Source organism: Durio zibethinus, chromosome 26 (assembly GCF_047325235.1).
Source record: "Durio zibethinus cultivar Kanyao isolate XHJ-2024 chromosome 26, ASM4732523v1, whole genome shotgun sequence".
Lineage (NCBI taxonomy): Eukaryota > Viridiplantae > Streptophyta > Magnoliopsida > Malvales > Malvaceae > Durio > Durio zibethinus.
In genome coordinates, this window is record NC_143187.1 from 1709017 (window position 1) to 1725287 (window position 16271).

General features: G+C 33.4%; 3 protein-coding genes and 1 pseudogene across 3 annotated transcripts; 2 read left to right on the top strand and 2 right to left on the bottom strand.

The window, feature by feature from the left end:
- Positions 1 to 190: 190 nt before the first annotated feature.
- LOC111274415 (DEAD-box ATP-dependent RNA helicase 35-like) lies at positions 191 to 3066 on the top strand. Its single transcript, XM_022859052.2, has 3 exons — positions 191 to 270; positions 427 to 1335; positions 2019 to 3066. Exons 2-3 carry the CDS (start codon positions 437 to 439, stop codon positions 2881 to 2883), a joined length of 1764 nt encoding a protein of 587 aa, XP_022714787.1. The 5' UTR covers positions 191 to 270; positions 427 to 436; the 3' UTR covers positions 2884 to 3066.
- Positions 3067 to 3230: 164 nt separating this feature from the next.
- Positions 3231 to 5286, bottom strand: LOC111318522 (uncharacterized). The gene is made up of 3 exons (XM_022921383.2): positions 4748 to 5286; positions 3919 to 4568; positions 3231 to 3541 (listed from the first exon to the last, which is right to left on the bottom strand). The coding sequence occupies exons 1-3, from the start codon at positions 4779 to 4781 to the stop codon at positions 3407 to 3409; spliced, it is 819 nt and encodes a 272-aa protein (XP_022777118.2). The 5' UTR covers positions 4782 to 5286; the 3' UTR covers positions 3231 to 3406.
- Positions 5287 to 5905: 619 nt separating this feature from the next.
- On the bottom strand, positions 5906 to 8371 carry LOC111318524 (uncharacterized; annotated as a pseudogene).
- A 5238-nt stretch (positions 8372 to 13609) lies between these two features.
- Positions 13610 to 16015, top strand: LOC111274417 (protein SRG1-like). Its single transcript, XM_022859058.2, has 4 exons — positions 13610 to 14028; positions 14504 to 14751; positions 14897 to 15221; positions 15589 to 16015. The coding sequence occupies exons 1-4, from the start codon at positions 13777 to 13779 to the stop codon at positions 15823 to 15825; spliced, it is 1062 nt and encodes a 353-aa protein (XP_022714793.2). The 5' UTR covers positions 13610 to 13776; the 3' UTR covers positions 15826 to 16015.
- Positions 16016 to 16271: the final 256 nt, after the last annotated feature.

Here is a 16271-nt window from a genome sequence, read left to right on the forward strand (position 1 = left end):
AAGTTGTTCAGAGTTCAAAGCAGAGCCAAGATGGACCCAAGCCCATTGGACAGCTTCCTACAGTTATGAGTTGGGTCTTCCCAGCTAGCCAGTAAGTCGATTTTACAATTTTATGCACCAAAAATTAAAAATACGACGTCGTTTCGGAACTGAAATTGTTTATCTGAACTCGCTCAAATCTCTTCGCTCCGTTAAACACTGCAACAGCCAACTACCGTCCGCTACAGCACCACCGCTTTCTGCTGCCGCTTGGTTGCTCAATTCAAAAAGGTAATTATTCCCAACTCTAATTTTGACTTTATTTCTTCCTTCTCTTCTCTTGCATCTTAGGGTTATATTACTTCGGCAATTAATTTTTTTTATTAAGCCTTTTTTCGCCGTAATCTTAACATCATATTTTCCCCCTTTTTTTTTTGGGTAATTCAGATAATTGAAAATGGAGGAAGATGATGATTATGTTGAGTATATTCCGGTAGCGAAACGCAGAGCCATGGAAGCTCAAAAAATCCTACAAAGAAAGGGAAACCCTTCTGCCCTTGTAGATGAAAATGAAAAATCCAATCTTGCTGAAGTAAAACCTAGTTTACTTATAAAAGCAACTCAGCTTAAAAAGGACCAACCCGAGATTAGTCAAATGGAACAAATTGTACAACAAGAAAAAGAGATGATTGAACATTTATCGGATAGGAAAACACTTATGTCGGTCCGGGAATTGGCGAAGGGGATTACTTATACTGAACCCTTGTTGACTGGTTGGAAACCACCTTTGCATATTCGAAGGATGTCGAGAAAGGATAGGGATTTGATTCGAAAGCAATGGCATATTATTGTTGATGGGGAAGATATACCTCCTCCTATTAAGAACTTTAAGGATATGAAGTTTCCGGATCCGATATTGAAGAAATTGAAGGCTAAGGGGATTGTGCAGCCGACTCCAATTCAAGTTCAAGGTCTGCCTGTTATTTTGTCCGGAAGAGATATGATTGGGATTGCTTTTACGGGGTCGGGGAAAACGCTTGTGTTTGTGCTTCCGATGATCATGATTGCATTGCAGGAGGAGATGATGATGCCGATACTTCCAGGAGAAGGTCCTTTTGGGTTGATTGTCTGTCCTTCGAGGGAGCTTGCTAGGCAGACATATGAAGTGGTGGAGCAATTTTTGGTACCTATGAGGAAACATGGGTATCCAGAACTCAGACCGTTGCTTTGTATTGGTGGCGTCGACATGAGGTCTCAGTTGGATGTTGTGAAGAAGGGGGTTCATATTGTTGTTGCTACTCCTGGGAGACTGAAGGATATGCTTGCCAAGAAGAAGATGAATTTAGACAATTGCAGGTACGATTATTAATTCAACGCTTTTAGTAACACCATTGTCAATTAGCTAACCCGCTACTTTTAGTCTCATGATAATCAATTCAATAGATACTAGAATTTAGATGGTTAGGGTAACTTAAGCTGTTACTATATGCATTATGGGATCAGTGATGTTAAAATGTTATGGAGGCTTGGTGGGGGGACCAAACTACTACTGGTTTTGTTTTGCCTGTTAATTTGTTCTCATTTGTTTAAATAGCTCTCTCTACTTTTGCCTTATATAGTGCTATTTGTTTATTTACTTATGGTGAAAATATGTAGTGTTTTTAACTTATTCTTTCTTTTGCAATTTTTCTTGCATATAAAAAGATATCGTATGGTGTAAACTCTGTTATAGCCAGCTTAATTTTGGTTTGTTTGTTAAATTCTTGGCTTTGCATTTATTGGGAAAATGTTTTGTACTTTCTTATGGTTTTCCTTGTTATTAAGTTTGTTTAGATATCTCTATTTACTTTTGCTATCATGTAATGTTTGGTGCCTCTGCACTGTTTTTTAATACTTGCACTTAATTTCAAAGTAAGCAAATGTGCTGAATCTGTTACAGTTAGCTTTTTTACTCCCAAAACATAGATTATTTGTGTGCCATTTAAATTACACTCTTTCGATAGATAATGATACTCAATTAATTGGCTTTTTTACTGTAGATACTTGACATTGGATGAAGCAGATAGACTAGTGGATTTAGGCTTTGAAGATGACATCAGAGAAGTGTTTGACCACTTTAAAGCTCAAAGGCAAACCCTTTTGTTCTCTGCAACCATGCCTACCAAAATTCAGAACTTTGCCAGAAATGCTTTAGTAAAGCCAGTTACTGTTAATGTTGGAAGAGCAGGAGCTGCAAATCTTGATGTGATTCAGGAGGTCGAGTATGTGAAGCAAGAGGCAAAGATTGTTTACCTCCTTGAATGCCTACAAAAAACCCCTCCTCCTGTTTTAATATTTTGTGAGAATAAGGCTGATGTCGATGACATTCACGAATATCTCCTCTTGAAAGGAGTTGAGGCTGTGGCCATTCATGGAGGGAAGGACCAAGAAGAGAGAGAGTATGCCATCTCATCCTTTAAAGCTGGCAAGAAGGATGTCTTAGTTGCAACTGATGTTGCATCAAAGGGTTTGGATTTTCCTGATATTCAACATGTGATCAATTATGATATGCCTGCAGAAATTGAAAACTATGTCCATAGAATAGGACGAACAGGAAGATGTGGTAAAACAGGAATTGCAACTACATTTATAAACAAGAACCAGAGTGAGACAACCCTGCTTGATTTGAAGCACCTATTGCAAGAAGCCAAACAGAGGATTCCACCCGTCTTAGCTGAGCTCAATGATCCAATGGATGATGTAGATGCGATCACCAATGCAAGTGGTGTAAAGGGTTGTGCTTATTGTGGTGGGCTGGGCCATCGTATCCGGGATTGCCCCAAGTTAGAGCATCAGAAAAGCATGGCTATTGCCAGTTCTAGAAGGGATTATTTTGGTTCTGGAGGTTACAGAGGAGAAATTTGATTTGTACTTGTCGGTACTCGGAACTCATTTTGGTTTGTATCAAACAGAAAGAATCTGGGGAAGAGGCCACTTTACATCTTGGGTTGTGGCGCCTTAATGCAAGTTGTATTTCTTTCTTTGACGTGAATTGATGCAAAGTTCTATTAAGGGGAAAATAGAATCATGTGCCTGGTTTGTTTGCTAGTGCTTATTTCATCTCATCCATGGAGATTTTGTTCAGGGGAAGTGGGATTTGTTTTCTTTTTTTTTTTTTTAAGGTTTGTCTTTATCTCTGGAGGCTTGTTTTCCAATATGATTAAGAGTGAATAATGTTCCGTGAATCAAAATTTAAAATAAGTATGTGGTCAGGCAAAGAGGATAAAATTACCGCTGAGCTTTAGCACAAGTGATAGGGAAAAGGTGAAATTTGGAGGGAAAAATCAGAATCTTAATTTGATGATATTGTTACTTCTGGCATAGAGTTTCTCAAGATTACATGAGCACTGATTGTCCTTTAAAATGGCAGACAATAATATAAATCTAATTACAATGTAAATTTAGGAGTGGATGCGTAACTCTGACCAACAATCGCTAATGCATTGGCCATGGGATCTCTGGAACCTGGATTTTCCATTAGAACTTTTGACAGACTGCCCGCCGCCTTTCCCCCACCCTGCCCCTGTTTAACATCGTGTGCATCAGCATCACTATCAGTTAGATGTCTTCCAGGTTTATTGTGACAGAAAGGTAATGCTAATGTGCCATTTAAAAACAGTGAAAATGCCACATTCAATCTGAGTTTATATTACATATAAATATATATATATATATGTTGGTTCTGTTTTGTTATTCTTACTTATGCTATTTATTTTATTATGAAAAGGTTCTATTTGCTTAAATGCGAAGAGATGGCTAAAATATCCATTACTCATGAAAACAGTGATGAAATTTTATTCTGTATCCAAACCCATTTTTTGTTTCCAAACCCATTTTTTGTTTCCAAACACATATATAATCCTAAAGGCAAAAATTAAACAAAGGATCAAAATGCAAAACCTTGAAAGGTTTGATGATCAAAGATCCATGGCTGGTTCTGTGTCCATCTTCCTGATCTTTACGGTGGAGGCTGTTGCGCAGTGTCTGAAACAGCTGATATATTTCATTAACTAATTCTTTCCTTTCCACCACTGTCTCTAGGAATGCTTGCTTCAAAATTTCATATTCTTCTTCAAGGATCTTCAATCGTGTATTCAGTTCTTCAGCTTCGCTAGCCTGCAAAGCCACCTTACCTTTACAAAAACTAATGCGAGCCTCATTTTGACTTATTATCACTCCAGATTTTTTCACTACCTCTTTTGAACTCGAAGCTTCTTCATTCCTAAACTTGTAAAACAAGTTTTCTTGTTTCACAATAGAATCTACTGAGAAATCAACCTTTAATCTTGACTGATTTCTTGTTGTCATATGCATAGTACTGCTTGCTGCCTTGAAATTCTTGAACTCTAAAACCTTCTTTCCTGAGGAATCTAATTCCATCTCAAATGAAGCAAATTCTTTCTTCTTCCTAGGTAGAATTTCTTGTAGAAGTTGCATATAATCTAAAGTTTGGGTTTCAAACCTGTTGGAAGCTCGATTTTGGTCCATCAGTTCTAAAAGAACTGACACAACGCTTTCAGTTAAATAAGTGAGCACACAGTTGAGCAATCCTGAAAGGCAACATAAACGTTGGGGAGAAAAGAAAACATTAGAAAGTTTAGCAATGATAGACTGGTTTTATGCAATGTATTTCCCGAAATTCTATTGTGGCAACAAGTATGAATAAACTACCATCACTGGAAATGCAGCAGTTGGTTGTTGAGTATTGGAGAAAATGATTGTTGCTTACCCGAGAAAGATATGTCCAGGGACATTGACAACATTTCAAAGGAATGTTTATGTTTCCCTTTTTGCTTGTCTTCTAAGAGAGTTTGCCACTGCAGCAAGCAGAGTCAGTAGCAACTACAGCAAACTCTAAGTTGCATGTGAAAACTCGTTCTTTCCTTTTGAGTTTTGAGAAAGAGTAGGAGAGAAGTTAAGGAGAAATTGCCAAGCACTTTCAAGAAGAATGTCACACTGTCAGAATTTGTCCCTGTTACCACAGGTGAGCAAAGTCTGCTTCATTTAACAGGAAGTCATGTAGTGAGAAATTTAAAGAACTGTAAACTGTAAATTGAAATAGCAGCTACTAAAATAAATGGATGGTTCAAATGATGAAGTGAATTTGAATTTGTTAAAAGGTCATGAAAAGATCATTTTTAATGAATTCACTAAATTTGACATATATAAATTTACTTAACTAGACCCAAAGAAGGAATGAGTTGGATAAAACCTAAAAACCTCTTAACTGCTTTGAAAAAAAAAAAACAGCTATTAAAGCTTGGTTCTTTCTCAACTCAAAATGGTATATTTTGTCTCCATTCAAGCCCAAGCTTTGGCCTGACATCGAGTGTCAGACTGCTGCATGTGGCATACGTCAATAGGACCATAGACATCTGGGTATGTTACCTCTACTTCCCCTTCACGCTTCGATTGCAACCATACATAAAATTTGACGTCCAACTCACTGAGCATTTTTAGGCCATCAGATGATATCTATTACTATGAATTGCCATATGATTCTTCAGTAAACAAGTCAAACAACCTATTGCTTTATCACATCAGGTCCAGTCTAAAGCCATGATCTTCATACTGTTTAACTATACAGTTTCCCTTATGGTCCAAGAAAATGCTTCAAATAGGTGCAGCATGTGAAAGAGAAACGGGACAAGAAAACAAGAATATTGAACAGCTAAATTACATTTCTCAGATGCTTGAAAATTTTGAAGATATATAGAACCATTTACAGAGAACAGAAACTTATCTTGACACAGAATACTGAAGTTAGGAAACATGAAAGGGAAATAATACATGTGTATTATGTATGCTTCTAAAACGTGTTTCTCTCCTATGATACGTGCAGTTAGTTCCTCTCCAATTATTCAGGGGAAAGACTGCATAAATTAGCTTAATTGACCGGAACTTCAACCTCCATTTTTAGATCAGAGCTCCCAAAGACCTGTACCAAATACAAAGCAATGATGATATATAAATATATATATATATCCATTGTCCTGGAGCTTTGAAAGATTAGTTAATAAACTGGGTGAGAATGAACCTTCAAAATAGTTGCCACAAAGTGACAAATACTCAAGAAGTGTGTAAGGTTAGCTATATTAGAAGGAATGTTCCCACTCAATGCATTGTAGGATAGATCAAGAACTTAAAGGTTGGTGTCCCATTCTCTAGAGAAAGAAGACTGTTTAAGCAAAATGAGAGCAACAAATGAAGCCTATGTCATAAAACTTAACTAATGCATGATTTCATGTAAATTATGGTGGTCATACAAAGAGTAGCACCCCTGCTTCCCTACAGCTATTTGATTGTAGCCATTAAGGAAAGCTTTAACAACATTGTAACAAGCATATCACTATGGACCCTTAGTGCAGGTTTCTAAATGTTTCTATAATGGCAGAGTTCATAATATCTTCTAAATTGCAAAAGATTTGAACATTCTTGAATTCATTTGCTCTTATCAGAAGAGTCAAATTGTGGGTTTCCTCGTACACTGCCATATGGGCCGTGCCGTGTTGGCAACATGCTGTGCTAGCCCAATGGGCCAAGATATCATTACTCAGCCCGGCTCTTTGACCTGTTAGTGGTGCAATGTAGGCTGTGCTGTTCCCCGGACCACCCACCCATTTGCCATCTCTAGACTGCCAATAAAGTCCATTATCTAGAGCTTTTGGCCATGCTGTCATCCATTCCAAAAACATTTTTGCACATTTTTTTTTAATAAATTCTCCTATTTTGTGGAACCAATGGGATTAAAAAAAAGAAAAGTTATATCATTAATCCCAGGTTCTAGCTAACTTTAACCATATTGATCTCTCCCTGTCACTTACTTTCATTTTACCAGCCTTACAACAGTTATCCAGAAAGCCAAACATAAACTGATAGAAAATTGAATAGTTATAATAAATATAAAATAAAACGAAAAACACCTTAATGAATTCATCCAGCGTTAGGCATGAGTCCCTTGAGTAACCTGCATCTGCTGCAGAAAGAAAAAACAAGTTTTAAGGGACCCTAAAAGATCAGTTTGCTCCTTTTTACCCTATCAGGTAGTCTTAATAGATAGTCAAAAGTCAACTGGGTTCAAATCCTACAATAAGATCCACTTGAGATTAAAAAATAAAGTTTAAGGAGAGCTTTTCCAGTTCTATTCATTACAGACAGATTGATTTGCATATCCGCACAATGATTTTCCACTCATTGCAGCTAATTCCACAACAGGTATTACATTTATTTTTTTCATTACAATAAGATATTGCTAATAAGATATGTGAACTAAACTCGTTCATTGTAAAAGATGTTTCCATTGTCTTTAGTATGTAAACACCTAGGGTGAACTGGATTATCCCACCATGGATGGTATCAGCAAATCAAATAGGTCAAGTTATGCACACTGGACAAATGAAAATGCACATGGTGGTCACAATACAAGTAATCACCTACATCTCTCTTGCTTTTTTTAATTGTATGATATAATGATAAAGGAAAAAAACAAAAGGCACCCAAATCCTTCGTTTTTAACTCTCTTTGGTCGTCGGTAATAAATGAACCAGACAAATCACGCAACACTTCTAGCAGGTCATTGAAAGAAACCTTTTCATTGCCATCAGAATCATACACTCTGAAGATAACTGAGACAGAGAAAATTAATAACATTAACTAACTTCAAAACATTTGTACAACTTCGATGACCAAGGGGCAATAAGAAGGCAACCCAAAAAGTGATCATTGGTAACATTTTAATCTGTGACCATTAATTCGAAATTCAGTTGAAACCAAACCAGCAAAATCAATCACTCTACAGAAAAGACATTGAAGACTCACGTAGAATTTTCTGCTGGACACTTGCTTTAGCACTGAACGCTGACAAGAAGGCTACAAAGTCCTTAAAGTTCAAACCATCCACCATCTTAAGCAACCTCTGTAAATGCAACAAATCCAAGAATTCAATTAATTACTCCAATCAAGTCAACTCAAAGGACTATCTGAGAGAGCGGATAATTGCAAACTCTGGAAATGATAAGAACTCATCAGCAGATATAAACCCCTTTGCATTTCGATCTAATTGGCAAAACCTTTGGTACAATGAAATAATTTCTTGCGGAGAGACTGCATTCCCACAGCCAGAACACTTCAAAATTTAGATAGCACCACAACCAAATGGAAGAAATAGCGGGAAAAAGAAAGCATACAGACAACCTACAAAGATTATTGCAGTACACTAGAACTTCTTCAATATCATATTGAGTTAGCATTGACGAAGCATTTCCCATTGCGTCTTACCAGTATAATCGCCAAATTTTAAATCAAACAAAAAAGAACCAACTAATCATTATCCACAAAGTAATCAACGCCAATCAATCAGAATACATATCATGTAAAGAAAAAAAAAAAAAGATTTTAACGGAAACCAAAAAGTTGAATTTGTTACGCTTCCAAACGTCAACAGAAGCGAAATGAAATAATTAATCAAATATATAAGAGATAATTAATCAAATATATAAAAAATAATAATTTAATATAGTTCAGTCTAATTAACTTACGTCTACAGATGAGAAATAAAATTTATTAGTTGTAAATAATTACAAACATATATCAAAATATATCAACCACTTAATAATCAATACCCATAAACAATTTCCTCTAGTCTTAAGAAATTTTCTCAACCTAAACAAATACATACCCATGTGCACTTTTTCAACACAACCAAACACATACTCGTATAAACTCATGCATCATATTGTCTTCTCTAGTCCATTCACAAACACACGTAATCATATCTATGTGAACCATCTTAATCTTCTCTAATCTATTCATAAACACACGTAAATCTTCAATAGTCTTATGAGATGTCTGCTCATAAAATCTTATAATTCTCTTACATTTTTTTTTCATATCCAATTCTATAGAAACTTCATATATTTATAAACATACAAATTTGTCTATTAAAAATCTCTTTCCTTTTAAAATTCTTCAAATTTACCTATTAAGAAATTTTTTTTTAAATTTTTTTTATAAATTTTTTTGTCCATTAAATAATAACTTATCAATCTCAAAAAAATCTGTTATGAAATTTGAATCATTATTTTTAACAGAATTAAAAATGCCCAAGCAATAAATTAAGCTTAATAATATTTCGACCGTCACTATAAAATATACTAGTTTCAGACAAACAAAAGAGAACCCATTAATCATTAGACCAAAATAACCAACACCCATTAATCAGAACCTCAATCACCTTTAAAAAAAAATCCACTTTTCAATGAATTGAAAGAAGTACAAAACTTTGCCATGTTTGGTTCCAGATAAACAGTAGGCAAATAGAAGAAAATCAAAACTTCGCACCCAAAATGCCCATGCAACAGAACTTTGGCCTAATTGACTTGAAAGTGAAATTTTCTTTTCTGTAGAAACAATCCCGCATTGAACAAAAGAATCAATACCCTTATGATGTTTTCTCATCAACCAAACAGAAACCCAACAAAAAAAAGAGAGAAAATAATGGAAGAAGGCCTTGTCAGCATCAAAGCTCTTATAAAAAAAAGGAACAGCAAATCTTTCCGTTTGTACATGGTACAATTCCACGAGGAATTTATGTTCTTTTTTGGGCCCGAAATGCATTGACTTCATATATTCTCTTGTTTTTTCTTTTCTTTCATTTGGCAACTTTTTTATATTGATTGAATATCCAATTTTAAAATAAGTAAATATTAATTGTTTATTTTATGGGTTTTATTCTTATACGATGCTTGTAATTACACTTTATGTAAGCTTTGCATTGGAATTTTTGTTTTTACAATTTCAATTTGATTTTTGAATGAAATCTTTTACGATTTTTTTTTCATTCATTACAAGTAATCACAAATGAATTTAAGTTGATAATATGCAAAGATTTTATTATTTGATTTATCACTATTTCAAAATGATTTTATATTTGAATTTTATTTTATTCATTTTTATTCTCCAATCTAATTTAATACTTGTAATGACATATGAAGTATGAACCATAGTAAATTAATATATATATATATATATATTGGACCATAAAAAAAATTATCATTTGTTTTTCATAATATCAAAAGGGTTTGGTTAACGCATTATCTTAAGAAAATTTTTTACATTTAATACATAATTTTTATTAAATTAAAAAAGTATTAATTGTATTTTTCTTAAATATAACCTTAATTAGTGTCACTCGACACATTAATGGCTTTTGGTCAATATGATTTTTTCCAAAACGATAAAGAGCCAAAGACTTTAATTTTTAGCCAAAAAACCAAAGTCCTTAATCTCAGGATGCCTTCCGAAAACAAAAAGGAAAGAAAAGTAAGGTCGCTTATTGTGGTTTGTGGATTCAGAGGTTGGCCCAAGAGCTAATTATCGGTTAACAACTAACATGATTGTCTTACAACCATAGTTGGGCCCAAAACAATTATAGAACAAAATTAAACCTATAGAATAGCCCACAACATTTTGCCGATGAAGAAGCTCTCAATTATATATGTTATAAATAAATAAATAAAATCCTGAAGAAGCAAATAAGATATTTTTGGCCAAGTGTTAGGGTTAAAATTTATATGATGAAAGGATTAGAATGCCTTATGTGACAAGAAAACAAATACCAATACTAAACCTTTCACAGGTTATAAAATTCTTTAAAAAAATAGACAAATAAATTGTACATCTATGTATATATAATAATTTATTGTAATTTTAGGCTAAAAAATAAATTAAATAGTAAAAAGGAATTTTTGATTAAATTTTGGTTGCTGAACAAGGGAACTATTTCCAGAAAGATGTTTTTATTGGAGTTAGATAATATAAAAAAGTTACTATAACTTTGAATTTTCTCACGCCGAGAGAATAATTTTGGAGAACCAAGAGAGGTCAAAATCAGGAGCTAGCAATGAGAGAAACCTGTTATATTAATTTCCACACATACTAATATCTTGTCAATTTATTTAGTGAAGATTATGACTTCTTAATTCAACTGATGGATATAAACCAGAATCATCCAAACAAGGCCTGTCAATATGAACATACAAAGCTACCTTGGAAAGCAAAACATGTTTATTTAATTCTATTTTATTACAACAGTTACGAAGATTAGGCTTGCTTGGTATTCCAACAGGGAAACTTTAGAATTCATACACTGGTTATGGTTGTGTTATGAACTGAGAGATTGAATTCATAACAAGTGATATAAAGATCAGAAGCTAATAATAATAAAGGTTAATATCATGAATAGTTTCTAAACATGTTTTTGGAGAAGACCCATTTAACTAAAGTGCAGTCTGATGGAACTAGAAAATTTCAAGATCTCAATGACAACAATTTCTAATTTGGTGATCACTTTCCATCTATACCTGGAACTTAGGTTAAGCAAGTTTGATATCAAATGATATTTACGAGAAGGGAAAGTGAAAATAAGAGTTTATTAAGGAAAACTCAATCTTCATTCTGAGTAATAATCAACCGACAACCGTTTGATTTTGCAATGATCTAATAATACATCCTGTTTTGTTTTTTGAAATTGATGAAGACATCCAGGGAGGGTCACTGTCACGCAGACAGATACCATTCATATGTTTCAATCCATGTCCAAGGACGAATCATTTTTATTGTTCCAATCACATGGTACTCTGGTTCTTAGCCCAGTCAGATTCCAATTTCACCTGGTCTTTTTCTTGTGTCTAGTTGGATCAATAATCCAAATCCAACTACATCATTACTTACGTACCTTTACATTTTCTCTTGTCATTAATTGATGCACAAAAATATCTTCCATCCCTGCCCAATCAGGTTGTGTAACAGCTTCAGCTTTGTTACCAAGCCGAGTAGCCTAATAGCAGCATGCAGCTGATACCAAGCTTGATTTTGTTTAGCTCGTAGAGAAGAAATAAAAAGCTGAAAGGAGTAATGTTAAAACGAAACCAACAAAAATATCCAACGCAATTCAACCAAAAGATTTCGAGTGTTCATGCAAGAGGAAATGCAGTCAATTCGCAGAAAGGACCAGGGAAGATAAAATCGGCCTCCATGAGATATGAATTTTCCATTTGTTATTATTGCTATTTTACAAAAAGAATCATAATCTAAGAATATTGAAAGAGTTCGGATTAAAATTTAAATTTTAAATTTATTAAATATTATTTTTTAAGATGATTCATAATTGCATAATGATTAGATGATTACTATAAGAAGGTATTTAATTTATGAAATTTTAAATTTTAAGAAAAAATATGATCTTAAAAAAATGGGATATCTATTTTTTTTTATTTTAAAGATATTTTACATTCAGAATCATTCAGTTAATCGAAAAATTTCATGTATATTAATTTATGTATAATTATTATAATTTTTTTTACATATATAATAATAACTTTTCATTTTATTTTATTAATAATAAATATCAAATGACAAATGATGTATTTAATAACAAAAGAAAACAAATATTTTATTTGATTGCTATTTTTATTTATAAAATATTATCAATTAAGGTATTTGATATTTTTTTGAGTAACAAAAATTGATAGAGAAAATTATTAAAAAAAAATCAATTAATACATGTCCCACTTTTTTTATATCATAGAAAAATTTTAAAATATTTCTTTAATTAATTTATAAAAGGATCATTTAACACGTTTTTTAATAAACTTATTATTTTTTATAAAATGATTATTTAAAGTATTTTTTTATATTATGGATCATTTAATAATTATCTTTTAATTTATAAATAATTATTTAAGGTATTTTTGAACCAAAAATACCTTAAATAATATTTTTATAAAAATATTAACCTTAAACTTTAAATTCTAAAATATAAAAAAAATTATTTAAGATACAAAAATACTTTAAATAATTCTTTTATAAAAATATTAATCATAAAACTTAAAATATAAAAAATTATTTAATACATTTTATACAGAAAATAACTTAAATAATACTTTTATAAAAATATTAAAAAAATATTTAAAACGTTTTTTATATAAAATCACCTTAAATAATTTTTTTATAAAAATATTAATCTTAAACCCTAAATGATAAAAAGATTATTTAATATGATTTTTTATCAAATGTTCAATATAAAAAATTATTTTTTCTCTACAAAACTTATAACTAAGTTTCAGTTTTTTTTTATTTATGTTTTTCAAAAGATTAAAGATTATTTCATCATTTTTTGTTATTCAGATCAAATTTAAAAATAAATTTTTTTTAAAAAATTTTAAAATATTACAAAAAAAGATAAATTTTTTATTCTAATACTTTAAGTGTTATCAAGAATCTAACATTTTTTTTCGATAATCGAATTATCCTAACTAAACATGATAATCAAATATCCTTCGTTAAAATTCGGAAAAAAAAATGTTGATTCTACAAAATTAAACACAGCCAAGATTTCAACTGTGATTAAGAGTCAAGTTTTTGTCGTAACTCAACTTGTAGCTTAATGCCTGCCTATACAAGGCTCAGGCTTGATTTGAGGCTATCGAAGTCAAGCTCAAACAGCCCTGCTGTCAGTTCTCGGCTCTGCTAACATGCTCTAAGCCTCTAACTGTACTGCTGTGAGCCCCATGATATGGCACCATCAACTTCCCTTTCACCTTTGCCTTCAATGGATGGATTGTCCCACTCCTCACAAGCAGTCAAAGAGTCCGAACATCCGCTTATAGTGCACTCGCACAGATAAACTTAAATGCACTATTAAACACAAATAATTTCCCTGTAATCCTTACTTTCGGAGCTCTTTACTCTGCTGTCAACATGGCCAGCGCTTCAGTTATCCCAGCTGATGTTCTGCTGTCAAGGCGTGTCCAAGAAATGGTCATCAACGGTCAAGAACCCGAATCACTGTACATTTGTAGAGATGAAGAGGAAGCTAAAAATGTTCCATCCCCATTAGCTCCAATTCCCATTATCGACCTGAGTTTGTTCTCATCATCAACCTTAAGCGCCACAAGAGAAGAAGAATTGCAGAAGCTAAAATCGGCACTCTGTTGTTGGGGGTGCTTTCAGGTTTGGACTTTAATCTCACCAAAGAAATGAAAAACATAAGTTCTGACATTATTACTGCTGCCAATATCCTTTATTATCCTGATTTTAAACCAAGATTGAGAACAGTCTTAATTCTTAAAAAATAGGATCTAGTAACTAATAATCCCTATCCTCCAAACTCATCAGTCATCAGGATTGTTACATACAGACGGAAGTAATTCTTTTGGGTAATACGTAGTATTCTAAATTCTAAAAATTCAATCTAAATTGGGGCCGTTCTTCCCTAGAAATCGAATTAATCCGAATCAAATCTTATCCTATTAAATCAATCTACAAGTAAATTCCAGATATATAGATAGAATGAGATGGATGTACTGTTTCACTCGCTCCTGTGCAATAATTGTTTGGCTTGAGATGATTATGTACTCCTTGTAGCATTTAAAACCTATCCATCATTAGAACAAAGCTTTTTTTATTTTTTTTTCTGGATTTTCAGGCAATAGGTCATGAGATACCAAGTTCATTCCTGAACAAAATTCGCCAAGTCACTAGGGAATTTTTCGAACAGCCAATGGAAGAGAAGAAGAAGTACAGCAAAGGAGTTAGAGAGGTGGAAGGATATGGAGGTGACCCTACTCCTGAAGAAGGTCAGTTCCTTGACTGGCAAGATCGCTTGTTTCTTACCGTATACCCGGAAGATTTAAGTGACACCAAATTTTGGCCGGAAAGCCCCAAATCATTCAGGTAGGTTGACTTGGCCCCTTTTATCCATCAGTTGTTTTCTACAACATATCCGTTTACTTGAGCTTTACAATCTGTTTACAATTCACGTCAACAACAGGCATGCTTCATAATTCTGAAAACGTGTCACTAACTCACAATTTTTCAGGTTAGTTTTAGAAAATTTCACTTCTATGATGAGAACGGTGACAGAGGTTGTTTCCAAATCCATGGCTAAGTCATTGAAATTGGAGGAAAATTGTTTCCTGAATCAATTTGGTGAACGAGCAGCACTGCAGGCGAGGTTCAACTACTACCCGTGTTGTGAAAGGCCTGAAATCGTTCTTGGATTAAAACCCCACGCGGATGGCACAGGATACACCCTCATCTTGCAAGATGATGTTGAAGGCCTTCAAGTCCTCCAAGGAGAGCAATGGTTTACAGTCCCCACAATACCTGATGCACTACTAATCCTCATGGGTGATCAAATGGAGGTATGCATAATTACTTTTATATAATCAAAGTTCACGCACATTAGCGTATGAAATTAAAAAGTTCTAGAGGATTTCATTAGCAGGCTGTTATAGGCATAGCCAGGTTAGCTTGAAGCATCTCATCTGACATTCGCACAAGAAATTTGTACCAGGTGCTAAATGCATGCATATGTTGTACTTCTAAATGCAGACAACCTAATAACATAATTTGAAAACACTAATTGTTTTAATTTGCTAGCATAGTTCTTTCATAGAAGAGGGAACTGATTTTTTTTTTTATATTGTTCACACATTGAACTGTAACATTTAACTTATAAAAGCAATGTAAATGGTCATGTTTTATGATCACCCTGCATGATGCTAGCAGATAATGACAAATGGGGTGTTTAAGAGTCCAGTGCATAGGGTAGTAAGCAATAGGGAGAAGGAGAGAACGTCTGTTGCAGTTTTCTACACACCAGAAAAACACAAAGAGATAGGACCAGAAGATGGTTTGGTGAATGAGGAAAGACCAAGGCTATTCAAGAAGATAAAAGATTATGACATCACACATTGGGAGTACTACCAAAGAGGAATGAGAGCTCTTCATATAGCAGAAATTTAAATGTGTGCTCGGGTGTCTCATGCTGCTTAGTTTGCTTTACTAAGTGCACTTGATGCTTATTATTGGTTTGTATAAAGTGCTTAAATATTTCGTAATGTATAAAAATAAAGCACTTGCAATTTATTCCATTTAGCACTGTTGTTACTCAAATTGGTGTCAATATCAGTGTTTGCATCTTCTTTCTTTCTGATATTTTTCTCTGGAATAAGAATTTATTGGCATTAGCATTTTTGGGTATTGGCTTCTAGCATACTAGCTCAAGAAAATACCATATCTAAGCTTCTTTTCCTCAGAAGAATAAACATTAGTAGTGGTTATCCAACTCCAACAATTCTAGACTTACACTTTTGAAGTCAATTCCCTACAACTACCCTTGAAAGTAATGGTTCCACAACTTAAATCATAAAACTCAGTGCAGGGAACACATAGGAGGAAATACCCTCTCT